The sequence below is a fragment of the Leopardus geoffroyi genome, chromosome C1, assembly GCF_018350155.1.
Source record: "Leopardus geoffroyi isolate Oge1 chromosome C1, O.geoffroyi_Oge1_pat1.0, whole genome shotgun sequence".
NCBI classification, from domain to species: domain Eukaryota; kingdom Metazoa; phylum Chordata; class Mammalia; order Carnivora; family Felidae; genus Leopardus; species Leopardus geoffroyi.
Genome location: NC_059328.1, coordinates 96,437 through 112,082, shown reverse-complemented (window position 1 = coordinate 112,082; position 15,646 = coordinate 96,437). Strand labels below are relative to the sequence as shown.

General features: G+C 61.7%; 2 protein-coding genes across 6 annotated transcripts; one reads left to right on the top strand and one right to left on the bottom strand.

The window, feature by feature from the left end:
- The first annotated feature begins 1,573 nt into the window (after window positions 1-1,573).
- PERM1 (PPARGC1 and ESRR induced regulator, muscle 1) lies at window positions 1,574-7,024 on the top strand. 2 transcript variants are annotated; one of them, XM_045475168.1, is made up of 4 exons: window positions 1,574-1,822; window positions 2,814-4,976; window positions 5,544-5,669; window positions 5,909-7,024. In XM_045475168.1, exons 2-4 carry the CDS (start codon window positions 2,975-2,977, stop codon window positions 6,022-6,024), a joined length of 2,244 nt encoding a protein of 747 aa, XP_045331124.1. In that variant the 5' UTR covers window positions 1,574-1,822; window positions 2,814-2,974; the 3' UTR covers window positions 6,025-7,024. The 2 variants fall into 2 exon arrangements, with proteins under 2 accessions (XP_045331124.1, XP_045331125.1); XM_045475169.1 differs by lacking the exon at window positions 1,574-1,822 and having other exon boundaries at window positions 2,779-4,976.
- Window positions 6,995-15,427, bottom strand: PLEKHN1 (pleckstrin homology domain containing N1). 4 transcript variants are annotated; one of them, XM_045475172.1, is made up of 16 exons: window positions 14,942-15,228; window positions 14,731-14,830; window positions 11,852-11,998; window positions 11,668-11,748; window positions 11,472-11,544; window positions 11,002-11,129; window positions 10,790-10,921; window positions 10,521-10,601; window positions 9,666-9,741; window positions 9,400-9,548; window positions 9,126-9,275; window positions 8,764-8,904; window positions 8,453-8,593; window positions 8,086-8,295; window positions 7,765-7,813; window positions 6,995-7,679 (listed from the first exon to the last, which is right to left on the bottom strand). In XM_045475172.1, the coding sequence occupies exons 1-16, from the start codon at window positions 15,022-15,024 to the stop codon at window positions 7,564-7,566; spliced, it is 1,857 nt and encodes a 618-aa protein (XP_045331128.1). In that variant the 5' UTR covers window positions 15,025-15,228; the 3' UTR covers window positions 6,995-7,563. The 4 variants fall into 4 exon arrangements, with proteins under 4 accessions (XP_045331128.1, XP_045331129.1, XP_045331130.1 ...); XM_045475173.1 differs by lacking the exon at window positions 9,126-9,275 and having other exon boundaries at window positions 14,942-15,427; XM_045475174.1 differs by lacking the exon at window positions 14,942-15,228 and having other exon boundaries at window positions 11,668-11,764; window positions 11,852-11,988; window positions 14,731-14,816.
- Window positions 15,428-15,646: the final 219 nt, after the last annotated feature.

Genomic DNA, 15,646 nt, shown 5'->3' with positions numbered 1-15,646 from the left:
AAACTCGGAAGGGGGGCGGGCAGTCTTGTGGGACTGAGCCCTTCACCTGGGGATCTCATGCTGTCTCCAGGTGGATGGTGTCAGAGTTGAGTTAAACCGTAGGACACCCAGCTGGTGTCAGAAACAGAAGTGAAGTGTGTTGTGTGGGTAGCACAGGAGACTCACAGGAGAACAGTGTGAGTAGGAAACTAGTTTTTCTTTTTACACAGACGCGGAGAGGTTCTTAGGGCACAACTCCACTTATGTAAAGTTCACTATGGGCCAGGCTGGCCTGCACGAGGTGGCCAGGTGGCACACACCGACAGGCAGGGTCCTTTCCTACACAGTTTGTGCCCTTCCTGCACATGTCATACATTGGCTGGCTTACTGGGAATCGAAGCGCCCCGGCCTTGCTCCCCCTGTGTGAAGCTGCCTCTCCACCATCACCCTTATGGCCTTGGCCCTCTCTGTCTCCCACCCACTGAGTCCTCCTGTCCCTCAGGCTCTCAAAGGCCTTTTAGTCCAAGGCCCTCTCCTCAGAGAAGTCTCCAGGGCACCCCTTCTCTCCACAATACTTCCTTCTTCCATCGTGTTGCTGTCGGAGATGATCTCATCTACCTGTCCGTTTAGATGTTTGCTGTCTGGCTCCCTTACTCCCCCTTCCCATCCCTTATAGCCTGGAAGCCACAAGTGTGTGTTACAATGACCTGTGTGGGATGGGCACTATCAGCCCCGAGATCAGGATGGCCTGGAGCGCAGCTAAGGGCGCTGGGTCCTAGCTCTGCCGTTTGCTAGCTGTGTGGTCAGGCAGGAGTCGCTCACCCTCTCTGTGCCTCACCAGGCTCAACTCTGAAAACAGGGTCTTCTTTGTGCCCCCTCCCAGGATGGATAAGTTTTGGAAAGAGTGCTCAGGGAGGCCTGGCAGAGGAGGCGCACTCTGGAGGCCCATCTCTGAGGCACTGTTACCCCTGCCTGCCTACTCTTGGTGACTGGTTGCGCTGGGGGTGGCAGCACCAGGCCCCCTTTCTTGAAGGAACAGACTCCGTTTTGCCTCTTCCTTCTTGCGCCCACCACCGGCGTCTAGGTCAGGAGAGATGCTGGTGCAGAGTAATGCACTTTCCTCCCCTGAACCCTCCCAACCCTCTCTAGAGGCCAAAGCCCATTCCCCTTCGGCATGCTGGCTACCAAGAGCCCTCAGTGGCCCCACTTGTCCCTTTGCCCCCACCAGCAGGTGCAACGGTGCTGCCTGGGAAGGGGCCAGTAACCCTCTGGAGGCCGGAGGAGAGAGGTGCACGCCTCGCTCCACTATTCCACACCCAGTCATCAGCGGCCCACCTCCAAAGGATCTCTAGGAACATTCTGGAAAGGTCACTTCCCCTTTATCATCACTCAGTAACCCTCTCTATTCCACACAGACGACAGGGCAAGGCCCTAAGACCCAGACAGGCCTGGGCTGGTGGGAGGTGGGGGCGGCGCTGCTGGCAGGGGGGAGGGTTCATGGCAGGTGAGGCCACTTGAAGAGGAAGAGTCAGCCCGGGCCAAGAGTGCAGTGTGGCCTTCAGCTTGGGAAGGAGGAGGCCCGTGCAGAACTGATTGCAGGTTCGCATTCTCTGGCCAGCATCTGACCTGCCCAGGAAGGTGTCCGTCACGTAGCTGGAGGCCCCTCAAATGCCATCTATTTGTGGCCTGGACCTTGACGGCTGGCAGGAGACATGTGACCACAGGGAAGGGGTATTTTTGGCAGTGGGGGTGGGGCCTGTGTGGTGAGCCCAGCACCATGCCGCTCTGGGACAGGCAGCTCGGACGCCCAGCTCCACTGCCCTGGCTGGCCACAGGGTCCCAGGTATGACACTGTTAGTCCCTTGTTCCCACCCCAAGAAGTCCAAAAGTCAGACAGCCCCAGAGGGACTTCCCCAAGGGTCAGAGAGGAGGGGACATTTCAGTGGGTCAGGAAGCCACAATGCTCTGGTCTCAAGGAATCTTCATCTCAGCACCGGCCTGACCAGAGTGACCTCCCACCTCCCAGGGTGCGGTGGTGGCTGGCCAAAGGTCAAAGGTCACCTCCCGTAGGAGGCTGAGACACTAGGGGCTCTCAGGCAGTTGGGGTCGCCTTTGTTCACAGAGATGAGGCAGACAAGGGGGCTCTGCTAGCTGGGCAGGCCTGGGTCAGGGGCGCAGACCTTGAGGATGGCTCTAGTAACCCACTGGGAGTTAGGAGGCTCATTTCTGCTCTGTGACCTCCTGCCTAGGCAAGGGGCAGAGCCTGGTGCTCCCTGGTGACCTCTGAGTGGGCTCTGGCCAGCACTAGAGTGACCTTGAACTCAGGGGAAGCCCGGAAACCTGTCCCAGCCAAGGATGGTGGAAGGTAACCCTAACCCCAAAGGCTGGTCGCTTGCTGGACGCTGCCACCCCTCCTCCGTGGCCAGCTGCCACCGTGGGCCCGTGGGGACAGGCCAGAGTTGACCATCCCCCACGTGAACTGACTCCCAGTGAGTGACCCTTGAAATGGGTTTTGCTGTATGAAGTTTACTTTGGTACCTACCGTCCTGCAGGAAAGTTGGAGAAGGTGAGGCTGACCTAGCTGCACAGAAAATGCTCAAAGATGTGACGTAAACCACTTCTGGGGACAAAAATTCAAACACCAGGAACCCTATTTTCTTAGTGTGCCTCACTCTTTGATTTGCAGAATGCAACATATGTCATTACACGGTTATTGTTACGGGTCAGTGTGGAAGCAGGCAAAGCGGGAGCCGCGCGTTCTCTAACTCGGAGGAAAGGTCGGGTTTGACAGCAGCTCAGCTTCCCTCCGGATTCGCTTTTCTGCTCTCTTGCAGGACATAGATGGAGTGCCGGCCCCCGAGCCAAGGAGGTGGGGGGCACCCCGGGGACGGGGCAGGGTGGTGGCAGCGTATGCTGGCCTGTGTCCGGGGCCTGGGTCCGTGAAGATCCCTCCTAGCCTCAGGCTGTGCTGCTCAAGCGCCTCTGCTGACCTGAGATGGAAAACTTCCAGTACAGCATCCAGCTGAGTGACCAGGACTGGGCCGAGTTTGCAGCCACGGCTGAAGAGTGTGGCCTCCCGCAGGCCAGCCTGGCCTCTGCGGATGAGCTCTTGTCCAGTGACATTGACCAAGGGGACAGCAGTGGCCACAGTCCCCCTGGGCCTCCACCCCTCCTCGAGGGGCAGCCGGCTGCTGGGGGGAGGGGCTGGCCTGGTTTCAAGAAGGACGACGAGGCCGCTGCCCGGCCACTGGTCAGCAGGTCTTGGCGTGAGCCTGTCTTGGCCCTGGGGGCTGATCAGCAGATGCCCGGCACGTCCGCACAGTCAGAAGCTTTGCCGTCCCTCGCATCTGACGCCGCCCCTCTAGGTCACAGCTCGTCGCTCCCAGGGCCGGCGTCTTCCAGAGACGAGATGCAGAGACTTCTGCAGGGGCCAGCCCCCCAGGACCCTGATCCTAGTCCCCCTGGCGAGTCTCCTCAGAGCCCCGAGTCTCCCGGCTGCACCGCTGCTCCCCAGAGGCCCCCCGGCACTCCTGGAGCTGCGCCGCGCAGCCCTGGCCGAAAGAAGAGGCACGCGGCCGGAGCCAAGGGGGGCCGGTGCTCGAATACTCCGGGCTCTGCTCCCACCCACCTGGGCTCCCTGCTGCCTGCTGAGGCCAGGCCCAAGGAGGACCTCGGTCTGGCTGGGTCCAGGGGGAAGGGTCTCTCGGCTGGAACAGCAGAGCAGACACCAGGAAGCAGGCAGAATGGACTGAGTCCAGAGTCTGCAGGAGCGCCTGCGCAGGTGACCAAGCAAGGAACAGATCTGGGTCTGTCTACACCAGTCCCTGCGACTGAGCAAGGTACAGACCCACTCAGAATGACCCCCAGAGCCGAGCCACACACCGCGTCCACACCTGCCCGGGAGACTCATCCAGATATCTCCGCAGCTAAGTCCGATGTGGCTCCGTCGACACTCGCCTCCAAGCTTCAACCTGACATGGCTCTGTCCACGCCTGCCCCCAAGTCTAGACTGGACACGGACCTACCCGTGCTGGGCCCAGTGGTTAAGCCGGAGGTGGGCTCATCTACCCTTGCTCTGCCTCGCCTTGTTTCCAAGACCCGATCCGATGCAGGTGTGCCTACACCTGCTCCCCTTCCCCGGGCTGGGCCTGACTTGGTGGAGGTGGAGGCTGCCTCAATGGCCAGGCTGTGTTTGAGCTCTGTTGTGTCTCCAGGAGGACACCAAGAGAAACCCAGAGGGGAGCCTTCAGCAGGTGCCCCTGGACATCACTCGGGGGAGCCCCCCCCACCAGGCTCTGTTCAAGCACCCAAGAAGAAGAGAGTGCGATTTTCCGTGGCCGTGCCCAGCCCCGAGGAGCCAGCTTTGGGAGAAACCTCAGGCCCACCCTCACCAGCCACAGCCCGGCCCGCGCCTCCCAGGACAGCAGCCCGGGGCCGAGACAGGCCTGGAGGCTGGGATGCCATGGCAGTCGGGCCCCGGTCCCCCCAGCCTCGGATCCTCAAACGCCTGCCTTCCCCTCCCCCCTCTGCCTCTGTGGGGTCTAGGCCCAGGAGCAGCTTTGCAGTGACCCTCCCAGAGGCCTACGAGTTCTTTTTTTGTGACACTATCGAGGAGGAGGATAAAGATGCCGTGGAGGCGGCAGAAGCTGACCAGGCGCTGGCCAGAGTACAGTGGCCGGACACGTGCGAGTTCTTCTTCCAGGACCGCCGAGCCCACAGGTCAGGGCACTGGGGGGGCCACTCCGTGGCCCACCCCCCACAAGCTGAGCCTGTGCCAGCCTGTCCGCCTGGAGACCCCGTGCCCATCTCCATCCCCGAGGCCTATGAACACTTCCTTGGGGAGGACGTGGCGGGGGGCGTGCTAGAGCCGGCTGCCCTTCTCCAGCTGCAGGCCACAGAGCCTCCCGGGTCGGTCCCCTGGGGAGTGGGGTCTGGAACCTCACCAGAGCCTAGCCCAGTCGCAGCAGAGCAGCTCAGCCTGGCAGTCAGGCAAGCAGGTGAGTGTCGCGTGGGCCCCGGGGCTGTCCAGGTCCCGGGAACGGACTGTCCAGAGAGCTCAGCCAGGAGGACTGCTGGGGAGGGGCAGGCTAGGACCCCGGGTCATGAGCCCTTAGGGGGGCCTTAGGGATGATCCGGGAAGGATGGACTAGCTCCTGGCCATCCCAGGACACAGTCCAGGTGGGGTGGATGAGGCCAGACACCACGGCCACTCAGGAACTTGTCTCTGCACTGACCGTCATTCTGTGTCCGGGCCCAGATGACAGCAGTGCCCTGCCCCCGGCCTCTAGCACAGTAGACACCGGGACAGCTCACGCTCAGGCCTTGCTGCCTGCTGGGTCGGGCACTCAACAGACTTTCTCTCACATTTCCCTGCAAGATATTTTACAAACCAGGAAATGGTACCCCAGCGGCAAATCCTGCTGAGGTCAGCTCGACTCAACTGTGCCACACACTACCCTGTGTCTCGGGACGGGGTACTACACGGAAGAAGTGACTCAGACAGCGTGTCTGGGACAGACGAGCCTGGGTGGAGCCGGAGCACAGAGCATGCTTCTTTTCCCTAGGAGAGCCCCGGGAGCCTCTCACCTCGTTTACCTTCAGCCAGAATGACATGTGCCTGGTGTTCGTGGCCTTTGCCACCTGGGCTGTGAGAACATCAGATCTGCACACCCCAGACGCCTGGAAAACAGGTTTGGGGGCCCTGGGGGAGGAGTGGGCTGGTGCCCAGGGTGACAGCTGGTGTCCAGTCTCAGCTGCCGGGCCAGCAGGGATGAGGGGTGCGTGGAGAGGCACAGATTTCTCCCCTGACCCACCCCTAGTTCCGCTGGCCGCCTCCTGCCCTTTGAGGGCCAGGCCGTGTGGATAGAAGACAGTGGCCAGACCGGAAGGCAGCCGGCACTCAGGCGGCTCTCTCGTGCTTCTCTTGCAGTCTTGTTGGCCAATATCGGTACCATCTCTGCCATCCACTACTTCCGCCGGCACGTGGGGCAGGGGCGCCGCAGCCGCAGGCCCAGCCGCAGCCGCAGCCCCAGCCCCAGCTGGTAGGATCCAGGCTTGGTCCAGGAAGACACAGGACAAAGAAGTGGCCCCAGGGGCTCAGGACGAGGTGCTGCCTCAGGTCTTGCCCTTTGATCCCTGTGTCCTATGGCATCTAGGAAGGAGCCAGTGTCCTCGGTCCTGGCTCCCTTGGATTCCACCCAAAGGTCTAGCCAGTGGCTGAGGCCAAGGCTGTGCCCCACACCTGGAAAGAGGGAGATTCTGGAAGGCTGGGTGGGTAGGGCTGAGCAAGGAGCTGGTTAGTAAGGTGGCCAGATTAGCAAATAAAAACATAGGGTGTCCGGTGAAACTTGCATTTCAGACATGCAGTATTGGAGATTGTGCTAAATTACGCGTGGCTTATCTGAAATCAAATTTAACGGGGTGTCCTATGTTTCATCTGGTGAGCTGGGGTGAGAAGCAGGACAAAGTGCTGGAAACTGGAAGGTGTCAGTGCAGCAGCAGCAAGGCTGCAGCTGGAAATCCGGGCAGGGGGCAAGGGCGAGGAGACTGGGTGGCCTTCAGGTGGGGCCCCCTCCAGATAGTCCCACAGACTATCTGCCCTGTTTCCAAGTGGACTGGGGCAGTGAAAACCTCTGAGGCCTCTTTGACCCCTGAACCCCAGGGGCGTGTGGCCAAGGCCTTCCTGGCTCCTGAGACCGTGAGCAGGAGCCCCCAGGGGCCTATAGGAGGGCGGCCCTAGCAGGGTGAGGGTCTGTAGGGCAGAGGCTGGAGCCCCTCCTGTGGGGAACCCTGGACGAGGTACAGGGGCAGAATATGGTGGTGTCAGGTAAAGGGACTGAACATTTGGGCTTGTCCCGGGGCTTTGAGGAGCCAGAGATGGGGCAGGAACGCGGGTGGGAGGCTGGTGGCGGCAGAGCAACGGAGGCTACCAAGCTGGGTGCCGGGTCGGCATGTGCACAGGGTCCCCAGGACAGGGGACTTCTGGCTGCTGAGTGGAAAACGCGGGGACACGCAGCACAAATAAAATCTTTATCTTTCTTGTTTAGTCTCTCGTCAGTTTCTCCCAGCCGGCCGCAGTCCACTCACATTTGCCCAGAACACCCTCCTGCCTCTGCCTGTGATGTCTCAGACTTCGCTGACCTCCCACCCTTGTGCTCTCTGACCTCACGTGCTCTGACCCTCACTAATCTTTCTCGGCCCTCTGGCCTTCACACCTACGCTGTTCTCCCACCCCCAGGTAAAGCCTGCACCAAGTGGCCTCCCCGTGTCTTCCCTGGAGGAATGGTTCAAGTTCGGTCCCTCCATGCCTCCTGCTCCGATCTGTGTCTGACCTGAGCGGTGTCACCAGGCCATCTTTGGCATGAGGCCGTCTGCCTGGCCCCTCCAGAGCCCAGGGAGACTCAGAGTTCTGGAGACCCCTGCACCCTGCTGGGGTCAGACACTGACTCAGCCTTCGACGGCGTTCAGGTATTGGATGCTGGTCAGCCTGTGGCCCTACAAAGAAAGACCCAGCTCTGCTGCAGACCCCCCACTCCCGGGTTAATGCTGGTGGGTAGTCCCAAGAACCAGCCGGCCCAGGGGCCATCAGATCCACTGGATGAGCCCCCCACCAGCCTCAGGTGCTCCGCGGGGCCAGCGCTTGTGGGAAGGAGATGAAGCTTTGTCCCAGATGTTGTCATAGCTCCTGAGGGGATGGCCACCTGGTGGGGGGGGACAGAGATGCATGTGCCTTCGGGAAGCAACACCCAGAGCTCCCCTCAGAAAGAGGCAAGGGCCTTCACTCACCTGAGGGAGGCAGCAGGGGGTCGGGTGAGACTTCTCTCACAGGGGAGACCTGGGGACCCCAACCACAAGTCTGAGATCTGAGCCCTGGGGGGGGGACGCTTGGAGACCAGCCCACGAATCTGCCAGATCCCACCCCTACCTTTTCCTCCCGCATCTACCCTTCCTACAGCCTCCCCCCAGCCTGCTGCTGCTTCCTGTCCTTGACCTGCCATATCTTCCCTGTTTCCGTCTGTCCTGCTCCCCCAGGGTCCCGGAGGCCACACACTGTCTCCACCTCCCCGCAGAACCCTTTGCCCAGCAGGGGTGGGTGCTGCTACTCACATGCTGAGGGGAGTCTGGGGGTGGTGGACCCTGGCCCTGGACAGAGCCTCGGTGCCGCTGAGAGGCTCGCGGCTGCAGGGCTCCCTTCTTGGAGAGCAAGTGGGGACCGGAGAGCCCAGAGCTGGGGTCAGAGACAGGCACAGACACAGGGACCGAGGGGAATGCGCTCGAGGACTCAGGTCCAAGTGAACTCTGCATCGCGCTGAGGAACTGCAAGAAAGGGGTGGTGACCTGAGGCTCCGGACCAGAACCTCGGTAGAGCTGAGGGATCCCTGTCCCCGAAATGCCTTGGCCTCTCATCGTGGCTGAGTGGGCCTCAGGCTGGGGACACATCCGGCCCTTTCCGTCCCCCCCCCAGGGAACTGACCTCGTCCAGGCCCTGGACATCCGTGATCTTGTGGTAGGAGGTAGCAGGTGGTGTGTAGGGATCAGCATAGAGCGGGGACCGTGGGGCCTCCGGAGGCTGCTCTCGGGCCTCGGGGTTGCCCTCCGGGCTGTGCTTGCTTGGCTGCAGGCAAGAGGCAAGAGGGACAGGTTTCCTGAAGAGGAGGTGGCCTGAGTCCTCCCTTCTCTGAGCAAGAAGGCCTCCAGGTGGCTCCAGGGCCACCTGGGCCTGAGAAATGGAGGCCAGGGAGAAGAAGGGTGGGATGGAGAACTGGGTCGGCGTGCTGGGCTCACCTTGGTCAGGTCCAAAAACAACGAGGTGGCCAGGCCGGGCCCCTCAGCCCGGGCCTTGATCCTGGGTGACCGACTGCTGCTGCTCCGTCTCAGCTCTGCCCTCTGCCTGCTGGTGCCGGTGCCGCCAGGGTTGGCCTGGTCCTGTGGGGACCAAAGACCTTCCAGAAGGTTCCCTAGGGCCCTGACCCACTCAACCCCATGAGGCCGCACAAAGTTCCCTTCGGTCTGAGTCTCCTCCCCTGGGGAACTAGGGTCCTGCTTGAAACGGGGTGCCATGGGGGTCCAGGTTCCCCAACACAAACTGTCCTCGTGACTCCCTGCCCCCTTCTTCTGCCTATCCCTCCCCACTCCCAGATGCTCACAGGCACAGGCTGGGCGGGGCAGCCTGTGGCGGACGGCACTGAGGATTCAGGGAGAGAGTGGCTGGTGTGCGTGGACGGGGGTGCTGGGCACCCTGAGCCCCAGCTGGTTCGTCCATCTGAGGAGAGTGAGCCTCGGCCACCACCCATGACCTGGACACCAGGGGGCAGGCAGAGGGGAGGTGAGACAGACAGCAGGACCCCTCTCCCTCCCCACCCACCCTTCTGCCCGGAACCCGAGAGGTGGGTGCAGCATCTGTCCTTGCTGGCCCCTCACCTGTGTGGACACCCGCAGCCCTGGGAAGCTCTCAGGGCCAGGCAGTGGGGCAGCTCCGTCCCTGTGGGAGACCGTCTGCAGGCAGAGCAGCCAGTGGCTGTAGTCCTCGTAGCTGGCACACAGCACGCGAATGGTGTTGATGAGACGGCCTAGCACACAGACACTGTGAGGGGGCCTGGCAACAGGAGCCCCCCGCAAGGCCCCACTGGAGAGCTGGGGCACCCGGGAGGCCCATGCCCTCCCTCCCAGCCCAGGCCTCCACCCACCTTCGATGAGGAAAGAGCGGATCTGCTTCTCCTTCTCCTCCAGGTTGATGTGGATGGCGCTGAGTGGGAGCTCCCCCTGTGGGGGCAGTGACGAAAGACGGAGCCTCAGTCTGGGGTGGGTGCAACCCTGTGCCTCTGCCTGGGCCCATAATTCCGTCTCACCCTCCAGAGCCGGGCTGGGCCCTCAGAGCACAGGCAGAGGGCAAGGCAGGCTGCAGCTGGCATCCCCGAGGGAGGTCAGTGCTCCCTGTCTCTCCTGAGGGATACCTTTACCCCTGGACTCTGGGTAGGGCCTCCATCAGCCAGTGGCAGGCACAGATGGATGCTTCTGGGGACTGGTCCCCTGGGTCACCTATTAAGACTGCGGGTAGGGTGGGAGGGATCATGCAGGAGACCCCTGTATGTTCCTCAGTGACTGAGGGTAGAAGGTTACTGTGATACACATGACAGACACACTCCAGCTCGAGAGGACCCTCACACACACACACACACACACACACACACACACACACTGGAAAATGTCCGCTCGGAGGTATAGGCCCCTCTCAGAGATACTGGGGGCCAACACAAGAGTGCCTCCCAGGAGGGGTTCTGCCCCCATGCACCCTGCCTCGGTGACGGTCCTGCTGGTGGTGGAGGATGCTCTAGCATAATAAGGGGTCCTACGCAGGGGTCCCTCCTTAGCCACATCACAGCTGAGACCAGACTGACCAGGGCAGCGGGCCAGGTGGGTGGGGCCAGCACACTCTGTCCCAACAGGCCCCGAAATACAGGTTCCTCCGGAGCCACTGCCCTCTCCCACCCCCACACACAGGGTGTCTCCCTGGGGCAGGTCCACAGTGGGGAGGGACCCACCTTAAAGCAAAGCCCATCTGCTTCCTCAGAGAAAATGGCCAGTGATGTTGGGTACAGGACCAAGAGCCGGTCCCACTGTTCCTGCAAGGGAGCCAAAGGCAGAGGGGGGGGCTCGACCAGTGTGTGCCAGGGCCTGGACCCCATTCCTCACCCCTCCCCCATCTTTTGTCCCCTCCTCCATTCCCCCTCCCATCCGTCCTGTGCCCCCATGTCTTCATCCCTGTGGCCCCATCTCCTGTCACCCCTGGGTCCCCCCGCCTCCCACGCACCTGTGAAGGCAGATGCTGAAGCTTGACCCTCGAGGCACAGATGGCACTACCCACCATCTGACGCTCCGATGCTGTCCGCAGCCGGGTCAGTCTGCGCTGTAGAGTCCAGGGCAGCTCGTCCTCAGGGAGGCCCTAGTGGAGGGGGGTCAGGGGCAGGCAGAGGGTGTGGGCGCAGGGGGCATGGAAAGGGGGGTGGGGTTCCTGGCACTCACCTGCGGGGGCGATGAGTGGCAGTGCTGCAGCCCTCCCACGAGGGCCATCTGCTTTTCCAGGTGGTACAGCCAGCGGCCCAGCTCAGCCTGGCTGGAGCAGAGCACGAGAAGGGGAGCAGGCAGCGGGCCTGGGGGTGGAGGAGTGGAGTGGGCTGGGCCGGCAGCCCACAGGAAAGGCCCTGCCCAAGGGATCCGTGGGCACCCCAAGGCCTGGAACAGGAGGAGCCTGTGACACCATCTGGGCCCGTCGGCCGCTAACAGGGCCACGTTCACAGCCCTGGAGGTCCCCTACCCGCCACCTTGCACCCCTGCCCAGCAAACGCTCATGGGCACACTGGAGGAAAAGCCAGGATCCCCCAGTGCACTCAGGGTCCCTCCACTGTTCTGAAGCTCAGCCAGACCGTGGTCCCTGGGCAGCCCCAGCTAGAGGTCCCTCCTGGGGGCCAGGTCCACTCCTGCGCCCCACACACCTGTGATCTGGAAGGCATGCTCTCTGGATCCCTCGAGCGGGCAGACACTCAGCTCCATCAGTGGTAACAGCCCCTGCCAGAGCACGTGGGGGAGAGGAGGGCTGGGGGACCCCTAGTGGGACGCGGACACCCACCTCCCAGGAGGCCGCTCTCTTCCTCTACCCCTAGCCTCCGCCCTTTGCCTGTTTCCCCGCACCTGGAAGGTGAGTCCTTTGGAACCATGGGCCTGGAAGTACAGGTAAGAGGGGAACAGCTCCAGGAAGCAGTCGCTGATGTCCTGGGGGAGAGCAGGGCTGCCGGTGTGACGGGCTGGGGGTCAGGCCCCAGGCTGGTACCCGAGCACCCCTGCCCCCTCCCCGCTCGGCCCGGCCTGGCCCCACCTGGCTGTGCTGGAATCGCAGCTGGACCTTGGCATAGTGTATAACCTTGCCCAGATTCCTCACAGGCACCCTCCGCCGCCCCTTCTTGAACACACTCAGGAACGGCTGCTCTAGATTTTCTCGCTGGCTCTCCAAATCTGGGATGTCCTGCGGGGAGCAGAGCTCAGGGGAGGGGGCCTGACCTGGGACCAGCTGCCCCGCCCAGACACACCCCTACCGTTGCACAATACAAAGGTTAGGAACACACACACACACACACACACCATCGCTCATAGGTACAGAACCGTATACACACTCACAGCTTCTTAACGTGGAAATAGTGGGAAGATACACACACGAGCGAACACTGCCTGCCAGTCATAAAATTACATGGCCCAGTGGTAGAGACAGCGAAGTCTGAACTCAGCGGACATCCAACCCTCATTTTAGACATTTCCTCAGCTGCGTACCCTTGTGTCAGCTACTCAGCCTCCAAAGACTTGTCGGTCAGAGGGGTTTGGGGGCATCTGACGGAGACGGTGCTCAAAACACTCCCATGCTTGTAGTGTTGGCTGTAAATATTTAATACCTGGTTCTACAAAGTGGGGGAGGCGATTTCGATGTAAATACTCCCACCATGGCCCATTTCAAACTACCAGCATGTCAGTGACTGGGGAGCTGGAAAAAGATGCATCAGATCAGCCCTTGAGAGTCTGTGCCGACAGCTTTGGCACACCACAGCGGGCCCCTTAACTTCACCCACAGAGAAGGTCCTGGAAATGGCTCAAAGGGTCCTCTGTGATCTGCCCCCTCCTCTAGTCCTGTTCTCTCGTATCAGGCACAGGCTGCCTCAGGGCCTTTGTACTTGCTGTCCCTCTGCCTGGACTACTCAGGCCAACTGTCTTCTCACCCATCAGGACTTGGCTCAGATGTCACCTTCTCTAGGAGATCCCTTCTGGGTAACTTTGTAACCTTCCCTGATCCCTCTGCACACCTTTCCTCCTTTACTTTTCTCCCTAACGCCACCACATCTGACTTATCGTATCTTTTACTTGTTATCTGGCTCTGTCACAGGGATGGGAATACCAAGAGAATGGGGTCTTCGTCTATTTTGCCCACTGCTGTATCCCCAGGGCCTAGGCCAGGCCTGGGATGTGCTGGAGGTTCAGTGCCTGTCTGTTGAGGGGAGGTGTTGTCAGTGCCCACACACACTTAGCTGATTCTGGCACACAGGGGATCCTCTGTAGTCGGGGGGGGGGGCGGTTAATCATCAGATTGGGAGTCGGATAGGGATAGGTGTTGACCTGACACCCTGGCTGGAAGGGCTGAGGTCTAGGGGCTCAGGGGCGAGCTGGGGCCATGCTTCATTTGGGTGCTAGCAGGGGCCGTCTCAAAGGCTGCTGAGTCCTGGCCAAGCTAAGCCACCCCTTGGGCAAGCCCAGGAATGTGAACAGGCTCACGGCTTCCTGGCCTCCCTGACTCTGGGTGGGGCCTCCTGTACCCACACCCAGTGTGGGGAACAGCTCAGGGATGGGACCCATGAAAATCAGGCCATGGAGCAGGAAGGGCCACACAGCTGTCCCTGTGTCCCGGGCCCAGCCTTAGGGCCCAGGGAGGAGTTAGCTCACAGCTGTGGCAAGGTTGGTTCATTTGTAGGTTCAACCTGCCTGGTCCCCTTTCTTGCTATGTCCTGGCAAAAGAGGACCACCGGGGCCACCGCACCTCACGTGACTCCACCAGGGTCACATGATGTGTCCCAGGCTGGGACCGAGAGAGTCGAGGTCTGAGATGCGACCACATGGAGGGACTCCAGCCCAGCCCAGCCCACTTCTCTGAGGCAGCATGGTTCTCAAGCCAGCACTTTGCCTGCGGAGAGCCCCGGGACCACAGAGGGCAAGAGAGGGGACGGGGTGGGCTTCCCAGCCCGAGAGGAACACGTTGGAAAGGTGAGCTCCGGAAGCCCACACCAGCTGCTGGGCCTCAAAGGGGCAGCGCGAGGACAGAGGGATGCAGGGCGTGGGCCCTGGCCCAGAGTCGTAACTGTTACTGCTTCTATGTCTCCCAAGAAATTGGAGGCTCACTTCCCTCACGTGCCGGGGTCTCTGCACACAGCAGAGCCTCACCCCTACCCAATGCCATCCAAGCTGGGGAAGAGGGCTTGGGGTCTCTCCCCACTCAGCTAATCCTTAGCCTCAAGGAGGTGGGCAGGGTGAGAGGGGGTGGAATTCAGTTCAGAGGCGGGCCTAGCACACGGGAGCCACATCCCTGCTGTGTGGCCTTGGGTGGGGGGGGCGGCGGGGCACAGTGGGCTGCTGTGGAATGAGGCAGTAGCGGATGCCGAGATACCCCCTGGGAGAAACGGGTCCGGAGTAGGTGAGAGGCTGGCTCACTGTTCACCTAAAGCCTCTTCCTCTCAGAGTAATGACAGAGGGTGGGGGTTCACAGCCACACCACCACCGTGACACCCGCGCCCATGCGGCGACATAGACACATGTGCTTGGTCCATCTCGAATACGCCTGGACATGCTGTCCCGCGCCCAAGTCCTGGGGGTGGGCAGACACCACAGGTACGGTTCTGAGTGGACGGCCTGACCTTGGGGCCCCCTCCCGCGGAGCAGAGAGACTCCTGGAGGCCCCGCCTGTGGCCCGCCCCCGCCCGGTGCTCCCTCGCCCCACTGACTCAGTGTCTCTTGGTTTCGCTCTCCACTCAGACTTTCGGCCGCATGAGCTCCCGGGGGTGGGGCAGCGTCTGCTTCCTCACCTCGCTTGGGATCTGACTCCCCCCAGGCTGAGGGGGTAAGACCCTGGGCTGAGCGAAGATAGGACAGGCACACACAGCCGCACGGAGACCACCGCCACCGCACCCCTGTGAGCTGGGACACGCCCACCCGCCTGCTCACCGTCCCAGGGACGTAGTAGAAGATCTTGTCAGCAGTGGCGTCCCCGTCAGGACCGGCCTCGGTGCCAAACAGGCCAGCCAGCTTCCTCGCGCCATCCTCTCTGGGGACAAGCGAAGTGGGGGCTCACAGCCTGGCCCCAGAGGCAGACTGAGGGACACCCTGTGACCTAGCGGCCAAGGCTGAGCTCCCCGCTCCCCCTCCCCGCCCTCACCTATTTCCCTTCAGCGAGGGCTTTCTGGAGAAGGAGGCCCGGAGCCTCCTAGGGGCCTGAGGGACGCAGTGGCTGTTCCCCATGGGCGGCGGTAGTGGCGTGCCCCAGTGGAACAGGTCGACTGGTCTGTGTCCCTCGGTACTGAGCCTCACGTCCCGCCTCCCAGGCGGGGCTCTGGGAAGTCTTGCCCTATACCTAAGGGCCGGACGAGGGTGGAGCCTTTCTGGGAGGGAGGGACCCACCCTTCCCTGGGCCCAAGCCTTTCAGCTCTCTGACCTGGTCCTCCACACACACACAGGCTAGGCTGGAGTTGGGGTGGGGGTAGGAAGAGTCTTCTCCTGGGGTCCAGCCAAGAGCACCCATCTTGGCCTCCAGTCTGTACAGCAGTCGCCTCAAAGGCCTGGTTTATGAGTATGTGGCCTGCCAACACTCAGGTTGGGGTTGCCTGGGGCTGGAGCTCCGTGAGCCCAAGGATCCCCCCCTCTCTCCCCTGCCTGATACAACCCCTCCCCACTGAGAGCACACATCCTGTTTCCACCCAAATGCCATTGAGTCACCACTGACTAAGGGGGTGTGTGCTTACTCCCAGCTGCTGAAACAGGAGTGTGCAACTTTAGGGAAGGGGAAGCCAGGACCCTCCCCCAACCTCTCCGTCCCTGGCCGATGCCCAGAAAGGAGGCCACAAACCTCCTGGGTGTCCCCAGG

What these genes read in the sequence shown, in the direction of transcription:
- PLEKHN1 (XM_045475172.1), bottom strand. Translation starts at nt 15,024, where the DNA reads ATGGGGAACAGCCACTGCGTCCCTCAGGCCCCTAGGAGGCTCCGGGCC. An exon ending in GCCCCGCCCAGCCTGTGCCT is followed by an intron (nt 8,905 to 9,125) that starts GTGAGCATCTGG and finishes TGGTCCCCACAG; the next exon opens with GACCAGGCCAACCCTGGCGG. An exon ending in ATGTCCAGGGCCTGGACGAG is followed by an intron (nt 8,296 to 8,452) that starts GTCAGTTCCCTG and finishes CCTTTCTTGCAG; the next exon opens with TTCCTCAGCGCGATGCAGAG.
- PERM1 (XM_045475168.1), top strand. Translation starts at nt 2,975, where the DNA reads ATGGAAAACTTCCAGTACAGCATCCAGCTGAGTGACCAGGACTGGGCC. An exon ending in CCTGGCAGTCAGGCAAGCAG is followed by an intron (nt 4,977 to 5,543) that starts GTGAGTGTCGCG and finishes TCTTTTCCCTAG; the next exon opens with GAGAGCCCCGGGAGCCTCTC. An exon ending in CCCAGACGCCTGGAAAACAG is followed by an intron (nt 5,670 to 5,908) that starts GTTTGGGGGCCC and finishes CTTCTCTTGCAG; the next exon opens with TCTTGTTGGCCAATATCGGT.